Source organism: Mesocricetus auratus, unplaced genomic scaffold, assembly GCF_017639785.1.
Source record: "Mesocricetus auratus isolate SY011 unplaced genomic scaffold, BCM_Maur_2.0 Super-Scaffold_100007, whole genome shotgun sequence".
NCBI classification, from domain to species: domain Eukaryota; kingdom Metazoa; phylum Chordata; class Mammalia; order Rodentia; family Cricetidae; genus Mesocricetus; species Mesocricetus auratus.
This window is the reverse complement of record NW_024429191.1, coordinates 81644993-81664655: the sequence shown is the minus strand read 5'-3', so window position 1 is coordinate 81664655 and position 19663 is coordinate 81644993. Positions and strand designations below refer to the sequence as shown.

At 49.9% G+C, this 19663-nt stretch overlaps 1 protein-coding gene across 2 annotated transcripts in view; it reads right to left on the bottom strand.

The window, feature by feature from the left end:
- Crhr1 (corticotropin releasing hormone receptor 1) overlaps positions 1-19663 on the bottom strand; it is a 45260-nt gene that overhangs the window by 22570 nt on the left and 3027 nt on the right. For both annotated transcript variants that reach the window (XM_013113129.3, NM_001281551.1), the window contains 1 exon segment: positions 2405-2492. In XM_013113129.3, the coding sequence (XP_012968583.1) occupies positions 2405-2492 (88 nt within the window).

The following is a 19663-nucleotide window of genomic DNA, read 5'->3' as shown; positions in this document are numbered from 1 at the left end:
ACACTGTACCTCCAAGTGACACTGTGTCTCCAAGTAACATTGGGCCCTAGGTATGATAGATCTCTTAAGAGACCACATAATGTATTAAATCTGAAATCAGACCCAGTTGGCCAGTGCTTGGTAACTGTGTGTGCTCAGTCAAGTTCCTCAACCTCGCTGAGTCTAAGGTTCCTTTTCTCTAAAGCAGGAAGAAAAATCCTTGGTGAATCTATTGTGATGACTGGATGAGGCTGAGCACTTAGAATTGTGCCCAACACAAAGTGGACATCCACACGTATCAGCTATTACTATTACTGTTGGTTGTTCATCGTTACCGCTTTAAGAACAGCGATGGGAACTGGTGACCCCAGGTCCTCCTGAGCTCTGACTCCACTTGTCTGGGGTGTTATTAGTCAGTAATTCTATTACTTTCTGGCACAGTCATACTCATGCCATGGTTTTATAAGTCGCCAAGTCTGTAATCTGTCACATGATGGGGGCCTTGGCCATGGGAACCTAACCCCTCCTTACTTCTGGCATGAGGCATGTGCGAGGCCCCCAAAGGTTCTAGCACAGTGCCAGTCACTCCGGCCAGATGCCCATCCATCTGTCCCGGGCCCTCCACCCCACCCTCACCATCTGTCTCTGCCAATGTCCATCAGATGACAAATGGCCGTAGCGGAGGCCACTGTGGAAGGTGATGGATTGCATCCTATGAAGCCAGGCAGGCTGGGATGGGGGTGGGGCATCCAGTACAAATCACACAGGAATGAACACCGTTCCTCACAGCCTGCTGCCTCCAAGGACAGGTGACACCTGTGTGGCTCCAGGGTGTCGCTTCTCTTGAACACAAGCAAGTTAATGGAGCCTGGCCTGACCTGGGGTGGGGAGGAGGGATGGGGACCTTTCCTCCAGGCATCCTCCCTCCCTGTCCTTGGCTGCCACTGCCCACAGGCTGAGAGCAATGCACTCAACTCAGCCAGTGGGTAGTCCAATGCTGGGACAGCCAGCGCCTTCTTTACCCTGGTGAGTCCTTCTGCCAACTTACCCACTGGTGTTCAATCACTGACTGTCCTATCTCTAGGCTCATTTAAAAACCCTCCTTCAGGAAGGCTTCTTGGATTTGCTCTACCCCATCCTAGCCTTCCTGACACCCTCTATTGTAGTAAGCAAACAATCGTAGGGCATACTTTCTCTTCCTCCTAGGTATACAATTCGTACTTTTAAAAAGCCACCCATGGTTATACTCAGTAGCTGTCTGCATGCTACAGTTTGTGAAACAGACCTGCAAAACTCAGTGCATTTAACCTCAGGATTTCCCTCCCTCCATTTGGGCAAAGCAAGGGCCAAAGAAGTCCAGGGCATGATCTTCCTGTGAGTACCAGTCCTTAGCCCCACAGTTGGGGTGTGAGTGAACCCAGCTTGGAGTCAGTACAGAACAGTATTCTCTTCCCCCACCTCTGTGAGGGGACAGCAAGCCACGTGGCCACTGCTGTCAGCTACAGAAGCCTCCTCTCTCATCAGACTCAGCTTTAGAAATGAATTCCTCTTGCCTCCTTTACATTCTTGAGTCCATTTCTCCACTGGCTGCTCTCCACCCTCTGACTCTCAGCACTGGGGACCTGGGTGAAACTGGGAGACCCTCCCTCCCAGGTCCTCTGGTGATGTGTACAGGATCTGCTGCACGGGAGGTGTCTGCTGGCTAATTTGAGAGGGCAAAAAATGCATCTCCACCACATCCTGCCTGGCAGCTGCCATCCCCAGGGCCATGTCCAGAGTGAGAGGAGACTTAGCCTTGGGATCCAGCAGACCTAGATTTGGGATCAGACCCTGGGAAATTTATGAAACTCTTTCATGCCTCAGTTTTCCCATATGGATGGAGATCAGGTTTTTAGTTCATAAGGGATAAAATAACTATGTAGAAGCCCTTGTCAATGGATAAGCCATAGGCCTTGGTGAATTTGCATGCATCTAGAATTTTCTGTTGGGGAGGTATTGAGCATCACCAGGGAGCCAGATTGCCTTTGCAACCCAGGCTCTAGTACTTAATGTTTCTCTGTGCCTCAGTTGCCTTAGGTGTCAGATGGGTGACAGTACCTCAAATCCATGATGCTAGTAGCATACAGCCTCACACTCCAGCATGTTTAACAACAGCAACAATGTTTGACCTTTTGCCAATAGCCCCAGCATTGAGGCCTGGGGGGCTTTCCCCTGTTGCCTCTGGGATGGTGACCATGAGGTGTATTTGCTAAGTGTATCTCTCCCGTACCAAAAGTTGAGGCTGCTGGCTAACCACAGGCCTCTTTGCCTTCACTGACTCCAGTTCCAGAGATTTTTTTCCATACAGGCCACTGCTCAGAGTTCCAGGGGAGGAGATCCCATGGGAACCTGGCAACCTGGGAGGTAAGGGACAGGGATGACTCACCAGAGACATTGCTGGCCAGGGACAGGCTCTCACAGCGCTGATCTTGTAGGGTGGTGGAGACGGGGTTCAGCCCCAGGAGGAGAAGGGCCTGTGGGCATAAGGGGGTACAGGACACTGTTAGGGGGTACTCAGCAGTCTGAGTTGATAATTTTGCCCCTTCCTCCTCTTGCACAGTCTCCTGGTCTCATCCAGAATGTTTGATATTGTCTGGTTCATATGGGGCCTGGAATGGAGGCATGGACCCCAAACATGTCTAACGAGGTCCCTACAAATGCATGCACACACATTTGCACACAATCTTCCACCTTTCCCTTCCTCTGTGGCATTTCTGGCCTGTGGTTCAGTGAGCTCCTCCTGAGCCCTCCTGCCCACCTGGCTTACAACAGTCGTTGCAAATTGTGCTTCCTGCCTTAAGCTCTTCTGATGAGCTGTGATATCTACGATGGCTTAATTCACCCTGGGGACAGCATGGGTGTAGTTAACGAAGGTGAGGAAACCAAGGCGCTGAAGAAATGATTGTGTCTGGGAAGATGGGTCCCTATTCCAGGGAAGGTCTTTGTCCTTTAACCCCACTGAGATCCCAGTGTTACTCTGACTCCAGGATTTCAACCATGAGTCCTATGACCGGAAGACAATCTCTTCTTGAATGGAGCCCCCCAATAACGATGATCCCTTTATTGGGTTACTACCTTCTCTACAGGTTAGAGTCTGGATGGGTGGACCGTGTGACCTCTCTAGGCCTCAGTGTCCTTGCTCTAAAGCAAGTGCAGCCCTCCCCTGGGTCTGTGCTTGTAATGTACTCACATTTGGCAATGAGGTTAATGAATGATGTTTTGAGTATAAAATGGGTGCTCAATGAGGACTTACAGACTGATTTGAACTCAGTGGTTGTTATCTGATCCAACTAGTGAGGTGGAGACCAGTTGGAGCTGCGTCTGTTGGGATTCCTTCTGCAAGGGGGTCCAGAAGCATGTGGGGTGGGAGAGGGGAACTACAACATGCTGTTTTTCCTCCACTGGGGCCCTAACCACAGTGAGAAGAATCCCCAGGTAGGATGGCAACCCTGGGCATGTTCTCCACACAGTCACTCCACTCTGTTCTCCTGTTCCCTCTTTGGGGGTCCTAGGATCAAGAGGATTATCAACAAGAACCACCATATCCAGCTTGAGAAGCAAATGGAACCCTAGTTTTAATTTGACTGTGTCTGGGCTCTGTGTGTGTGTGTGTGTGTGTGTGTGTGTGTGTGTGTGTGTGTGTGTGTGTGTATCTCCATCTGTCTATCTGTCTGCTCCCTCCAGGGGCCAGTTCCCCCAGCCTCACCAGTATTCACCACTCCCCCTTCTGTCAAATATTGATGACAAGGGCAGTCTCCGATGCCTTCTTTCCCACCATGCATTTGTGGAGCCTGGACCCACTCCCATAAGAACCATCCCTAATGCTGGTGACTTACAGAGCCACACTGTACCCTTGATGTCTGCCCAAGTCCTTTTTGGGCCTTCATCCATTCCCCCACCTCAAGCACCCTCCCTCCATCTCATCCCGGGGCTCTAACAGACACAAGCATCAGACTCAACAGTCTCCAGTTCCCTCATCCTGTGCAGGTGCTTCTCTGCCATCAGCCCTGGGGACAGGGAACTCACTCGTGGGCCTTGGCAATGATTAGAATAAACTCTTTAGTTGCTCTGGTCCCGAGCAATTTCCCACACTTTATTAATCAGTAATTAAGCTTCCCAGTCTCCAGAGGGTGAAGAAATATCATTGGCCCCATTTTCCAATGCAAAGGCAGATGTGGAGAGAAGAGGAAGCCACAGGCTAGCTGGTGGCTCTTGACAGCTAAGCAGAGAACAGTGTCCTTCTGACAAATCTACACAGTTCACTTAAGAGTCAGTAGGGATCCTGTCCTGTCCCCAGAGATGGGTGATGGCTGCTGGGGCTAGAGGTCCCTTCTAGAAAATCCTGCTGCCCTTCACCTCCTAACCCACACACAAATCAATATCAATCAATCAATCAGCTTCATTTCAGCCACAGGCAAATTAAATAGCAAACCCTGCTGAAAAATATCAGCCCACCACCGACACCTACCCTTACTCATCTAATACTTGAAAACACGCTTCTGTCTTTCAGTTCCCCCTTGAAGACACTTAACCCTATGTCACCTCTCACTGTACAGTCCCTCCTCATACACGTGTGCCCACACAGTCTGCATCTTTTCTAACCCTGGCCAGCACCTGGTGACTCAGCCGTCCTTAGGGTCAGAACCCCTCCTTAGCCATCCAAAGCAAAGTGACTCAGTATACACTTTCAGTGTGCCCCTGGTACTCCTCCGTATCCTGCACATGTCAGGGATGCTCCCAACAGAGGCCTGGGTTGGTCCAGGGCGTCGTAAGCCAGCTCATTATCGCACACGCTGGACCCAGCTATAATTAAATGAGGAGTGCAAGGGCCGGAAGCTTATTCGCACATCTTGATGTCCTGGGGTTCATTAGAGCAGAAACCCAGATTTGTTGGGAAAAAAAAGAAGAATAAAATGCCACAGGGCAAAGGGCTCAGCTGACCTTGAACACCATTGCTAGTCTGTCTTGCTAGGTCACAGCTTGGTTTCCACCCACAGAGGTCTTGGGCTTCGTTATGCAAAAGCAAAGGCCTCTTAAAATTCCTAAGCTGGTCTTTCCTCTCCCAAAAGGTCAGCTCCTTGGTGGAGTCTTTGCCTGTACCCCCTCCTGCTGTACAGAGGTTTATAAAAGCTTCCATCGAGTTTCAGAATCATGCTTCCACAAAAGACCCAGCGTTTTCCTGCAAATGCCCTCTTGCAGCCTGTGTACGAGTCTCTTCCATGGCCTCCTCCATTTTCTTGAAGTATCAGCAGGGTACTTCTCTGCTGACAGCGAAGGCTCTCAGATTTCCCAGGCTTACCTGGTCTTCCTCTTCATGGAGATTTGCTTGTTTGTTTGAAGACAGGCTCTCTGTGTAGTCCAGGCTAGCCCCAATTTCAAAATCCTCCTGCTTCAGTTTTCCAAGCACAAGGATTAAAGGTGTGAGCCACCAAGCCCAGCTAAAAGTGGGAATTCTTTTTCTTTTTTCTTTGAGACAGGGTGTCTCTGTGTAGGCCTGGCTGTCCTGGAACTCACTCTGTAGACCAGGCTGGCCTCCAACTCAGGGATCTGCCTGCTTCTGCCTCCCAAGTGCTGGGATTAAAGGTGTGTGCCACCGACGTCACCTGGCTAGCTGTAAATTTTACAAACCTACTTTTCTCAGGATGGTTCATCACTTCCTCTACTTCTCAGAAAGGTCCAGACCTCTACAAAATCAGATTGGCCAAAGTACGTTTAGCCTGAGAACCGCCACTTCCTTTTGCTCCCTCTTTCAACCTTAGCACTAGACACTGTAGACACTGGCTGTCTCTTTCGAACTATCTTTAAACCTCTCTCTCTCTCTCTCTGTGTGTGTGTGTGTGTGTGTGTGTGTTGCATGTCCATGAATGTGCAGCACACGCATGTGAGTTCAGAGGAAGATATCAGATGTCATCCTCTATTTCTCTCTGCCTTATTTTCTTGAGACAGGGTCTTTCAGTGGTTGAGAAGCTCACTCATTTAGTCAGGCTGACTGCCCAATGAGTTCCCAGGATCTATTTCCTGATGCTGGGGTTACAAGCATGTGCAGTGATGAGCAGCATTTTATGGAGTTATTTGGGATTTGAACTCAGGTCCTTATGCCTGTGTAACAAACTCCCGTACCTACTGAGCCATCTCCTAGGTCTCCAGAACTAGTTTTGAAAAAATTTTTTTTCAATATCATACCAGGCTACCAAACAGTTCCCAAACCATGCTCGGCCTTAGCTTATGCTCATTTCTGGTTGGTTCTTTTTTCTTCTGTAACTTAAATTAACCTGTTTCTCTTCATCTATGTTTTGCCGCTGAGCTTTTTATCTTTTACTTTCTGTATGTCCTACTCCATCTAGTTGACTGGTGGCTGGACCCACGTGTCTCCTCTCTTTTTCTCCCTCATTTTCTCCTCTCTTCTTTCTCTTGAGCCTACATTTCTCCTCCTACTTATTGTCTCTGCCTGTCAGCCCCGCCTATCCTTCTCCTGCATAGCTATTGGCTGTTCAGTTTTTTATTAGACCAATCAGGTGCCTTAGGCAGACAAGGTGGAAACAGCACCACATATTTAAGTAGATAAGCAAATGCAGCATAAACAAATGTAACACATCCTTACATCTTTAAACAAATGCAGCATAAGCAAATGTAACGCACCTTTACAGAGTTAAAGTAATATTCCCCAGCATAAACAAATGTAACACATTTTTACATAGTTAAATATTCCACAACAAGGTATCTCATGCCACTTGCTGTTTTCTAGCTAATAGAGGAACTAGAACAGTCAGCAAGGTGAAGCTGGCAGTATGCTAGGTTCACTCACTGACCAGTGCTGTGGTTCTGTACCCCAGCCTGCCTGACCCCAAAGGAAGCCTCTGTCTCACTGCTAATCTTTACAAACTTTGGAGGTTCAAGTCTGAGAAAGTCAACGGCATCCTGCTGCTCAAAGAGGGCGTCTGCCTTCAAGTAACTGCACGAAGGGCCATCAGGCCCTGGAGCACAGGGCACCTACAGTGGGAGAGGGAAGAGAGTCACAGAGAAGCAAGAGGAGTGACACAGAAGTCTCTGGAGGGCCTGCGGGAGCGCTGAGCCTGGCAGCTGCCTGCTTATGCTCCAGCCCCAGCACCCGCCCCCACCCAGGCCAGCACAATCTGAGCTGCCATCTGAGGTCCCAGTGTGACTTTGGCATAAAGGTTAATCACACCCAGGAAATGCTCATTAGAGACCGTAAATAACCACTTTAGTGAGGCTCCATTTGGTCTTTGAGGCACAAAGTACAATTTTCTTTGATGGGACAATTCCACGATTAACCTTTTAGGGAGGAACCTGAGGAGTTGCAAGAGGGAGGGAGAACTCTTCAAAGTTCCTGAAGAACCAGGAGAGGGACCTGCCTTCCTTTCCAAGCTCATCCTCGGAGATGAGCCCTGAGCCAGGCACCGGGCCCTGTTCATGTGTTCCCAGCCATTTCTTTGTCCTTATGTTGAGCTCAGAGTGCAGTTCTGACTGGGTGACTGAGTGAGTCACCTGGCCCTTGACACTCAACTTCCTTTTCTGTGAAGCAGAGACAACAAAGTTGGGAGGCAGACCTCCTGGGAACAAGGAAAAGGGTGCTTCTCAAATATGAGGCCAGCAGTTATTCTCACCACTTGTCCCTCTGGGCCCCAGAGTCCTCCTTAGCTCTTGGTATGACACCACGAGGGTGTTCCTGCTGCCACCTGTCCCATGCCCTGTCTGCCTCAGTCACATTCTGCTCTCTCTGTAAACATGCCCCTGGAAAGGGGGTTACAGCCTAAGAGAAGGGCATTTTGTCATTCATTTGTTTTGCAAGCCCTTGCTTGGCTCAGAGTCTACATTCATGCAGCCCAAAGCTAAGAACTTGATTTGTAGAAAAGTCAAGGAATTCAGAGAGGACCAGGACAACATCACACACACACACACACACACACACACACACACACACACACACACCCCAAAAGTAAAGAAAGTATAACAGAGTACGGGGGGGGAAGAGAGCTGCATTGCATGACCATGAGTGGCTTCTGAGGGGAGGTGAGCCTGTTGAGGGTGGGTACAATCAGGAGGAAAAGCATTCTTGGCCCAGGCAGACCCAAGATGCCAGAATGGGGGCACTCAGACACTAAACTGGGATGGATCTAGGAGGCCAGGAGAGCCAACATGGAGTTCTGGGCAGCAGACAACTGGATCTTATCAGTGCCATCATTGCAGGTGTGGAAACTGAAGCCTGAAGGGAAATTGAAGACCAGAGCCTCCTGATACACGAGGCAGTTCCCCAGGTCCTTGACAGTGGTTTATGGACTGGAAAGGACCCTGACTGCCCAGGGAGGTCAAGATCACAGCTCTGCCCATTGCTTGTTTTTGACAATACTCCTCCCCGCACTGTGTGTGTGTGTGTGTGTGTGTGTGTGCGCGTGTGTGACACAGGAGGGTGTGTGCAGGGTGCATGTGTCTGTGTACGCTCATGTGGAGGTCAGAGGTCAGCATTAGCATCTTCCTCTATCATATCCACATTATTTCTTGAGACAGGGTCTCCTACTGAATCTGGAGCTCACTGCTTAGCTAGGCTAGCTGGCCAGTGAGCCCCGAGGATCTGTTGTTCCCCACCTCCCAATGTTGAGATTACAAGGGCACAAGACCACCCCAGGCTTTTTTGCTGGAGATCTGAACTCAGGGCCTGACATTTACGCAGCAAATACTTTAACCACTGAGCCATCTTTCCAGGCGTCCTTTGAATATTCTGACTGCTTTGATCTATACGCTAGAAAAGCCTGACCAAAACAAGGCCAAGGTGAAGAGCACCAGGCTCATAAACCACAGTTTCCTTACCCAAGCCTACTGCCCCATTGCACTGAAGTGAGAGGATCTGGTTTGCAGAAACAAGACATGTGCAATCAACTCTTCAAACCCCACCTCTGCTGCCACAGATACGTGTGCAGTTATGGGCTGACTGAACCTGGACAAGGGGTTCTGTGGATAGCGAAGGACCCCACAGGCAACCCCCTGAACTCCACAGGCTCCCAAGTGTCTAGCAGAGGGGTCAACAGGGGTTGACTGCAATCTATGTACGGCCCAGCTGAGACCTGAAGGGGACACCTTTGCTTCTGATCCACAGAGGCGCTCAAAGGATGACCTAGGGCAACAGCAGGCTAAGGATAGAGGACAGCAGTGTCAATGACCTTTCTCAGGCTTCCTGATGTGCCCCATGCAGCCCTCTCTCCCTTTACCCTGCCCCAGGCCAGGTCCCTCCCAACAATTTCTTTCTGTTGACAGCCACAACCTGCCCCATCTCAAGGCAAAGAGTCTGCTTCCCCCCCCCCAAAGTGGGCGAGCAGTGAAAGATTATTCCAGGTAGACAAGAAATAATGCATTGTTGCATTTAATTAGCTTAAATTGCTGTTGTACAAAGAAGAAAAAATGGAAGGGAAAATCTGCCTACACTCAAGGGGTGGGGTGCATGCCTGGGTGTTCCCCACCTCCAGACTGTCTCTGGGTCCCGAGCTCCCAGATGTGTTCCCTTGTCCTTGCTCCTGCTCCTACACTTTTCTGCCTCCCCTTATTGAGTCCTCAGGCAGGGCTGGACTGCCCCTCCCCATCTTCTCTCACTGGGCAGTGGAGTTCACACATGGCCTTTGAGGACACAGGAGTACATCCTACTTGGGTTGTAAGCCTCTGGGGTGGGGGTCTGTGGCTACTTTGATATCCTCTATCTTAGTTAGGGTTTGCTATTGCTGTGAAGAGACACCATGACCATGGCAACTCTTAAAAAGAAAACATTTAATTGAGTGGCTCACTCACAGTTCAGAGGTTCAGTCCATTATCACCATGGGAGCACGGGAGCATGCCGGCAGACATGGTGCTGGAGCTGAGTTCTACATCTTGCAGGTAACAGGAAGTCAACTGAGTGAAGCTTGAGAAAAGAGACCTCCAGGCCAACCCTCACAGTGACACACTTCCTCCAACAAGGCCACACCTACTCCAACAAGGCCATTCCTTCTAATAGTGCCACTTCCTTTGGGGGCCATTTTCTTTCAAACCATCACATCCTCAATGAATTGCAAACCATGTGGAATGAATGAGTGAATGAATGAATGAACGAACGAACAAAACAGATTGATTTTTCTTTTCTGATCCCTTGGTCCAAAGGATCCTGTGATAATTTCTACGACTTTCAGCACTTGCCCTCCTTCCCTCCCTCTCTCCCTCCCTATTTTCCTTCTCTTCTATTTCTTCATTTTGTTTTGTGGGACAAGATCTCACTCTAGCCTAGGAACTCACTATGTACCCTAGACTTGCCTTGAACTCATGGCAATCCCCCTGCCTCAGCCTCCTCATGCTGGGATTACAGACAAGTGCCACTGTGCCCAGCTCCACCAAGACAAGTGGACACCTGCTTCCTTCTCCTTTCCCTTTCTCCACCTGGTGATTGCCCTCCCTCCTCTTGCTCTGCCTTCCTGCATGGTATCCCTGACTTGGACGCCAGATTGCTGAGCTCAAGAAAGAAAGGTGCACTTTGACACAGGGAAGTGTGTCTCTGACAGACTTGTTCTGGGACAGTGGGCAAGTTCCTCTCCCAGCCTTCAGTTTCCACAAATGGGAAATGAGAAGGACATTTGTTCCCCAGATTCCTTGCCAGGTATGAATATGCTTGGGCTCCATGACTCCCAGGAAAACCCAAACCCAGATCTCTAACTCTGGGGTCAAAGAGCTCCACAGTGGAATATCTTACTGCCTTGGAATATCCTACAACAACCTTGGAAAAACCACTGGACCTCTCCTGGCCTTGTTCTCCCATCTGTAAATGGAACTAGTCTGGGACAAAACATCTACACCCAGAAGTTCTTTGAAAGGTTTGGTGATTCGGTGCACCCAGGATAACAAAGGGCCAACAGCCTGGTCAGCTCTACAGCAATGGGCTTTCTCTCTGCAGGGTGCTTTTTTACTGACTCAGTCTCCTTTACCAGGATTGTCCCTGCCTGGTCTCCTGCCTGTTCCCAGGAGCTGTGGCCACCTACAAAAATAGGGTGTGTGTTACACTCAATGTGGACTAGCTGGGCTTGGGAAGGGGGGACATCAAGTGGAACCTATCTCCATCCTCATCATGATGGTTAATTTCTACTGTAGGCCTGATTGGATTAAGACACATAATGAAGCCTGGTCTACAGAGCTAGTTCCTGGATGGTCAGGGCTATTGCACAGAGACTCCATTTCAAAGATCCAAACCCCACACCCCCCAAAAGAAACACCATGAGGCCCACCTTTGGGTGTCTCTGTGGCGGAGTTTCCAGAGATGCTAAATCTCAATCTATGAGGAGGGAAACCCCACTCTGAATATGGGTGGCATCACCCCATGGCCTGAAGTCTGCCAGTGAATAAAAGGGGGAGAGGGAGACAGTGCGTGGGCCAGCTGTGGGCAGGCCCTTTCCCTGCTTTTTGGCTAGGGCTATTGTGGTTGTTTGGATGTAATTGGCCCCCATAAGCTCATAGGGAGTGGTGCTATTGGGAGGTGTGTCCTTGCTGGAGTAGGCATGGCCTTGTTGGAGGGAGTGTGTCACTGTGGGGGTGGGCTTTTGAGGTTTCCATGCTTAAGCTTCACTCAGTATCTGAATCCATTTTCCTGTTGCCTTCTGATCAAGATGTAGCCAGCACCATGTCTGCCTCACACCACCATGCTCCCCACCATGGTGATAATGGGCTGAGCCTCTGAAACTGTAAGTGAGCCGCCCCAATTGAGTGTTTTCCTTTATAAGAGTTGCCATGGTCATGGCGTCTCTTCACAGCAACAGAAGCCCTAACAAAGACAACCATGGGCTGAGCGGCTTTTGCCACTGGGCTTCCTCTTGTGATGACTGTGTCCCTCTGAGCTGTGAACCAAAACAAACCCTTCCTCCTCCAGTTGTTTTTGTCACTTATCTGGTCACCTGGAGAAGAAAAGTCGCTAACACACCCATCCCGCATCTGGCGATCACTCCATTCATTGCCCTAAGTAAGTGTCTTAGTTGGGATTTCTAATGTGTTTCTACACCATGACCAAAAGCAACCCGGGGAAGAAAGTTTGGGGCTTATTTCATCTTCTAGTTTGTGCATCATTCAGGGAAGTCGGGCCAGGAACTGAAGCAGAGTCCATGGAGGAACAATGCTCACTGGCTTACCCTTCATGGCTTGCTCAGTCTGCTTTCTTATACAACTCACAGCTGCCCGGAGTAGTTGGGCACCACTCAGTGTAGCTGGGCCCTTTCACATCTGTCTATAAAGACAATATCAAGACATTGCCTATAGACCAATCCTACAGAGGTGTTTTCTCAATTAAGATTCCCCCTTCCAGATAACTCTAACTCATGCCAAGCTGGCAGTAAACAGTGAACTAGCCAGGGCAGTATGACTTTCTTTCTACTTGCTCTCTGATACTTTTAGTGACAAGTTTGTCCAGCGTGGGCCTCTGGCCTCCCTCCCTGCCTTCCTCTCTCCTGCTTTCACTCAAGACTTGCCCATTAATAGACTCGGAAGTTCCTCGTCATGGTGGGTTGAATAGCAATGGTCCCCATAGGCTCATAGACTTGAATGCATGGTCGTTAGGGAGTGGTGGCATGACAGGGATTAAGAGGGATGGCCTTGTTGGAGTAGGTGTGGCCTTGCTGGAGGAAGTGTGTCCCTGAGGGGTAGGCTTTGGGTTTCAAATGATCAAGCCAGGTCGGTGTCTCTGTCAGCCTGCTGCCTGTGGGTCTGGATGGAGAACTCTCAGCTACCTCTCCAGCACCGACCGTGTCTGCCTGCGTGCTGCCCTGTTCCACCACGATGGCAATGAGCTAAACCTCTGTGATTGAGCCCCAATTAAATGCTTTACTTTAAAAGGGCTGCCTTGCTCATGGTATCTCTTCACAGCAATCGAACACTGACTAAGACATCCATGTAATCCCAAGTTGGAGCCCTTACCACTGCTCCATTGTACAGATAACAAACTGGTGTGAACGGGGACTCTTGCTCATGGCTGTTACCCTAGCAACTGGGGGTACTGGGATAGAAGCTGCTTTCCTTTCCTGGCAGGACAGTCTGTTTCCCAACCCCTTCTATAAGCCTGATGCATCCAAGTAGGTACAGTTTCTTTTGCCTCTACATCTCCAGGTCATAACTAGAGCTGCAGTGTGCTGCAGGGAGAATGGGGAAGTGGATTCTCTTATGGGACCAGGGCGGGAGGCATGAGTTAGCAAAACTTAGAACTCGAAGGTTCAGGGAGCCTGGACGGGGCTCTAATCCTGCTCCCATGTTGGGGGACCAGGAGCTGTGTGCTGTGTGTGATCCCTGAATGCTGAGAAATGTCTCTGAGGAGGCAGAAGCCAGCTCTCAGGTGTGCGAACAACTGTGAAGGCATCGACCCTGCAGGTGACATGCCTGGGGGCTCTTGATCGCTGCCCGGAGGTGGGCATGAAGTGGGGGTCTCCGCACAGTGGTAGAAGCGTGCCCTTGGAGGGGAAGTTTTTCAGAAGTGACCTGAGGAGGCTGAGAAGGAAGAAGGAGATTGTCCAGCAGTTGGCAAGTGGCTCCATTATAGAGAGCTGAGAGCTTTTGTAACTGGATGTTTTGGTCAAGTAGCTTCCCACCAAGGCCACTAGGGAGCATAAGCTATTGCTGGGCCAAGGCCCACTGAGCAGAAGAGAGGAATAAATCATGGGACAAGCAATGGCCTTGTCCCATGTTTGTCAACCTGGAAATGTGAGTTAGGCAAACCCAGAAGGGTCAACAGGGGGGAAGAGTGCACTTGGTGGGTAGAGGCCATGGGTGCTTGGGTTTCCCAGTGTCCGAGGCAGTCCCCACAGCAAGAGCTACTGTCCCAATAGACTGGCAAAGTGCTTATCCTGCAGAATCATGTCCTGAGTCTGGTCTCCTGAACCCATGTATGCATGTTCAATCTCAGTGTTGGGGAGGTGGACATGCAGATCCCCAAGGATGAGCAGCCAGTCAGTTTAGCCTAATTGGTGAGTTCCAGACACCGTCTCAAAGGAGATGGAGGGTGTTCCCAAAGTTAACACCTAAAGCTGTCTTCTGGCCCTCCAAGTGCATATGTACACACATATGCACACATCGTCACACACAAAACTGCTGTCACCAAATGCCAGTGACAGTGGCCTTGGCTGGTCCTATTCTGAGGGTGCTCACCTATGTGCTCATTAGGAGGAGAAAGGGAGATAATGGATGTCCTTGGGAAAGAGCTGTCTACATCCAGGGAAAAGCTCCGGGAGCTCTCTGTCCATGGCCCTTTGCAACCATGGACCAATCATCCTATTTCTGTCCTCAAGCTGAGATCAGGGGACTGGTGTCAAGGGTCCTACCTGGCCAGCTGGACACACCCAGCTAGCTCCTCCTAGTTCCTCCTGTGGGATGTGGCAGGAGGCAACGAAAATGAGAAGGATCAGCTGTTGGCATGGCTGAATCTCAGGGGCAACCCGAACAGAACTAGCTCCCTGGCACAACAGGGTCCTAGATGTGGGAATTGTTTTTTTTTATTTATCTAGACTGAGCCACAGCCAAAAGACAGACAGTAAGGGCTGGCCCTGGTAGCTTTAGATGAGCCCACTATGCAAGGAAAAACTTCTTTGGTCTCTCTGGGGCACTAGGACCCACTGATTATACTTAGACTTTCTCTTACCTCAGTGACAAGGGACAGGCTGATGAGTGTCTTAGTTAGGGTTTCTACTACTGTGGATTAAGGATGGAGAAGAAGCCAGCATGGAGTTTGACACCAGTCCTCTCCTTCCAGGCTTCCTTCCAGGCTCCACACCACAGCCTCGGGTACCAGAGGTGCTCTCTAACTGGTTTCCGCAGCAGAGCTGGTCAGGTACGAAGGGTGTGTCCCTAAGGGATGTGAGCAGTGATCCTGGTACTGAGGGTAGGAATTGTAGCCCCCAGGTGCACCCCAGAGCAGTGCCACTCAGAGTGCTCAGGACCTGTTTGGGCAGGTTTGTCAAAGGCAAATAGTTCAATACCAGTGCACAGCGTGATAAGTCCAAAAATTGTGAGAGACTATTTAGAAACTTGGATGGGAATTTGTCCTTGCTGTGACACCCAAGCAAGTTGTCGATAAACTCGTCTCCTTGAACTGGGTCTAGACTGGTTCGAATGTTGTCAGACTGGCAAGGTGAATCACGGGATGCAGCCAGGACCACATGCTAGTCTGCAGAGGACTGGAAAATCCCCGTGGTCTTTCTCCCGGCTGACTGGCTGGCTGGAGGACAGAGCTCCTTACAGAAGCCTCATGGAGGAGACAGTTTGAGTGGCTGCCGAGCTCAGCACGAGGGGAGGGACAGGGAAGATGGCTGACACACATAAAAGCAGCAGGTCCCCCCTTTGAACTTTAGTGGGTATAGACTGTTCACTACACAAGCATTTCCTGCGTTAATCCCCATCATTGTCCAGGTAAAGTGGGTCCAAAACCCAGAGAAATGCTGTGACTCCCCAAAGGGCCACCCAGCCAGGGAGTGACAGAAGTGGCTCTAACCCCAGGACTCCTACAGTTTAGTACTAGGGATACGCCCCTTCCTTGGGACTCTGCTTCTCAGGGTACACATGAGCCCTGCCACTCCTGGCCTGTGCAGAGAAAGGACCCAAAGCTGTCCCACTGTCACCCACAGAGTGTTGGAGGTTGTGACATCACTCAGAACAAAACCATTTAAAGGAGGCAGAAATGCCACTGTTCTGCCTCCTCACCAGGAGGATCAGAACACCTCCAATTCCATCTTGGGGAAAAGAAGTACCCCAGGCCTGCTCTGTGGCATCCCAACTTCTAAGAAGACTTTTGTTTTCTTATGTCCCCAGCTTGAACCCTGCTCTTCCTTAGTAATGTCTCCCTAGATGCAGATTCCTTTGTCTGCATGTGGGCTACACCCCTCCAGCACATCAGGGGACACAGGTCAGGGCGGGATCCTGTGAGTGTTACTGAGCACTCAGAAGCAGGGACACATACCATCTTGGGCACTAGAGAAAGACAGAAGGCCACAATGACCAAGGCAGACATGCAGGTCACCCTACTTGCCAAGCCTGCTCAGATCTCATGTTCTCCTTCACTTTAGCCTGTGAAGTCTCTCGCCACCAGACTGTCTTGAAGACTGTCTCTTCTATCATAACCAAACTGTCCACTCTGAGCAGGCTGTGGACAAGGCTAGTCCCTCAACACAGGAGAGTCTGGTCCCAGAAGGACCATGTTCTACTTGTATTCTTCTCAATCCTTTCTCATCGGTCAAGACCTTCCTGTCTCCGATGCTGCCTGGGCCTCCATTTTTCTCCCATCTTCACCCACAGGCTGCCCACCAGCAATATCCTCATAGTGGAAGGGGGATGCTGAGCCAGAAAAGGCCTTTTGGAAACCACTGAGCCCTTCCCAAGAGGGCTGGGAAGGCAAAGGACGTCAAAGGAGAAGGTTACACCCTGCCCTCTGTCATATGACAATCTTGTCCTTGTTGCAGCCAGCTCCTGTTCTAGCCCTTTACCTGGGAAGGCTGCCTTTCAGCTCTTTCCCTGGGATCTTGACCAATAAGCTCTTCTCATTCTCCTGAATGCCCTGACCTCCTAGCCCAGGGGTATCCCACCTATGGCCCTTTGGTGATAGGATGGACAGCTCCAGCGCTTACTGGCTGGCCCACACAATTCTTTATCCAGTGTGGCTCAAAGAAGCCAAAAGGTTGGGTACCCCTGTGCAGTCAACACAGGAAACTCCAAAATGAGCTCCAACAACCCCCTCCCAGACCATGGCAGTAAAGCACCTGGACCTGCCCAGCCAGTTTCTCTTCTGAACTCTGATCTAGGTGCCCTGGCTCCCCACCAGATCAGAGATTAGGTTGACAGTGGAGGAGGGAGGGTGCCACTCAGACCACCTCTGGGCTCCTGTAGTTTGCTGTTCCCTGGGCCAACAGACCAGTGGCAGGATTGTCTGTTTCCATAGCATCTTCTTGCAATCCCGGAGCAGTTTCTGGGTGGATGACTGCCAAAGAGTAGGTTTGGCTGAGGCATCTCAAAAGGTGGCTCTGGGCATAGGGACCTGAGTCCTGGAGTAGAATCCTAACATGTCCACATCATACAGAAGGAAGGACCTGCCCCAATTTTGAGATGAAATTCTACCAGGAGAGGCTTCCCTCACTCCCTGAGGTCCTGCCTTTTACTTTCACCTTGCTTTGAAAATCAGTGGTTAATACTCTATTGCCTCACAGACTCCAGAGAGTTGTTTTTGAAACAATTGTTTCCATCCGAAAGTTAACCACATTGTATTACCCTCCTTACAAGCTGTCTACTTTAACTGACAGATGTTTTCACAGGTCACTGTGACCCCTGACCTTGAGCTCAGAGGCAGGTTGGTAGCTCTAGCCTCTCCTCCACCCCCGGAGTGAAGCATGAAAAGCACAGGGAGAAGGTTTCCCCCTCCCCACTCCTTTCCTCCCTCTTCCCTCTCCTCCTCTTTTAGTTTTTATTATTTGTTTTGGTTTGGTTGATTTATTTTAAAAGATAGGGTCTTATGTAACCTAGGCTGGCCTGGAATTCACTATGTAGCCCAGTATGACCATGTACTTCTAATTCTTATTATTACCAGAGTGTTGGAATGACAGATGCATGAGCCATCATGCCTGGTTCATGCAATGCTGGAGGCCAAACCTAGGACTTCTGCATGCTGGGCAAGCACAACCAAATAAGCTACATCTCCAGCTCCCCCTCCCCACTTTTGATGGCCTTTCTTAGACTGGAGTCATAGCTAGGATATCTTATAGGACCGCTCTAGCACATACTTATTAAGGAAAGACTGTATACGGGACACTTTAGGACTGTTTCATTCTATACCCAATAGTGCAGGAGGTCATGGTTATCCCATTTTCCCAATTATGGGGAGAGTGTATATGTGTGTTGTGTTGCATGTGTGATATGTGTGCTTGTTAGTGTGGGTAATGCATGCTCATCTGTGCATGTGTGGGGGAAGGATAGAGATATTAGGTATCTTTATGACCCTTCCTTATTTTTCTCAGACAGGGTCTTTGATGAAAGCTGAAGCTCATTGATTAGGCTAGGCTGGGCTGGCTGACTAATGAATGGGCTTCAGGGATTTGTGTCCCCCACCGACTCACCAAGCCCAGAAGTTGCAAACATAAACTGCCAAGGCCAAGTTTTTAAAAGTGGATTCTGGGGACCCAAACATTGTATTGGTCCTCATACATTCACAACAGGCATGCTACTACCTGGGCTGTCTCTCCAGCTTCATCTTTGCCATCCTTTAAACCATAAAGAAAGAGATCAGATTACTAAGCCTACTTCTCAGAGCCTCATACTGAGTCAGGATCCAAGCCTACATCTGCTTCACTGATGTTCCCAATTCCCCCAAGAAAATGCCTGGCCGTGAGAATTTTAAAAGGAATTGGAGTGTGGCTTGCAAATGTCTCGGCTGACAGGGACTTCTACAGGACAGGGGTCATTCCTAGTTAACAATTCATTATTTGACCAGAAAACTGCAGTCAAAACCTCTGCTTGTCCTCCTGTCCTCAATGGGCTCTCATTTCCAGAGAGTCCAGAAATGGTCAGGGTGGAATCCGAGATGAAAGGCAGCACCCCCAGCTCTCCTGTCACCCAGAAGGGGGCAGGAAGGGGAAAACCTTGCAGGACCCACTCAACCTTTCCAGATTCCCTACATGGCTGCATCCCCAGCCTCCATAGGCTGCAGGTCACTGGTGCGATGTGCTGGTGCCAGCTGCTTTCTGTTCTCCTTTGTAATAACCACAGAGGCTTAAGGTGGGGTTCCAGTGCTTTCCATATCTGAGGTGGTTTTGCTTTGCTGCTTTGCTTTTTCATCTAAGCCTCTGGCTCCTGTCTTCCGAGGTGACATCCACGTCCCAGTGAGGCAACAACTGTACCAACCAAAAGGAGGAGGTGGCAATACAACCCTCATCTTAGTCCCAAGCTATCTGTTAAATACGTTCTGTGTTCTCACTGGGTCTTCAGGCCCAGTGCTATAAAGGGGAAATGGCAGCTGGGACTACCGAGGCTCAGAAATGTGTCCTGGGTCTCCTTACATTGAGGTCCCCAGATGAAGAGGAGCAGAACTGGGAACTCAGTTTGCTGGACCTGCTCTTGTGAACCTTCTAGTGAGATAATCCAGTAAAGGGAGTCAGTTCACACACAGGCACAGAAAAACTGACTCAGAGAGGGAAGGTGACCTGTTTGAAATCACAGCGCATTGAATGCAGAGCTAACAGCAAAGTCAGGCTTTCTGACTCTAAGGTGCTGAGCCTTTCCGCTACTGAAATTCTCAGCCTTGCACCTTGCTGCCTCTATGGAGGCCTTACTTCCCCATCAGTCCCACCCCCTAGAACCAGAGCTTGGGCTCTTGGCAAGAATCTGGATGCTAACAATAGAACCAAAGGGCACATTTGATCCCTAAAGATGTGAGGTCAATTTTTTTGCTGGCTGCTGATGCCCCCCAAGGAGTCAAATGTCAGCAAGGGTAGGAAATGGATTGTCCACTTGAGCTTCACGCCAGTGGCTTATTTTTTTGTGTCTGCAAGCTTTGAGAGGGGCCTTAGCTGCCAGTTTCTCCCTAGGCTGGATGTCAAATCCCATGGTTTGCCCTTGGTCTGGGCTTCCCTTTCCTATTCTGCTTCAGGTCTGTGGCCAGAGCACT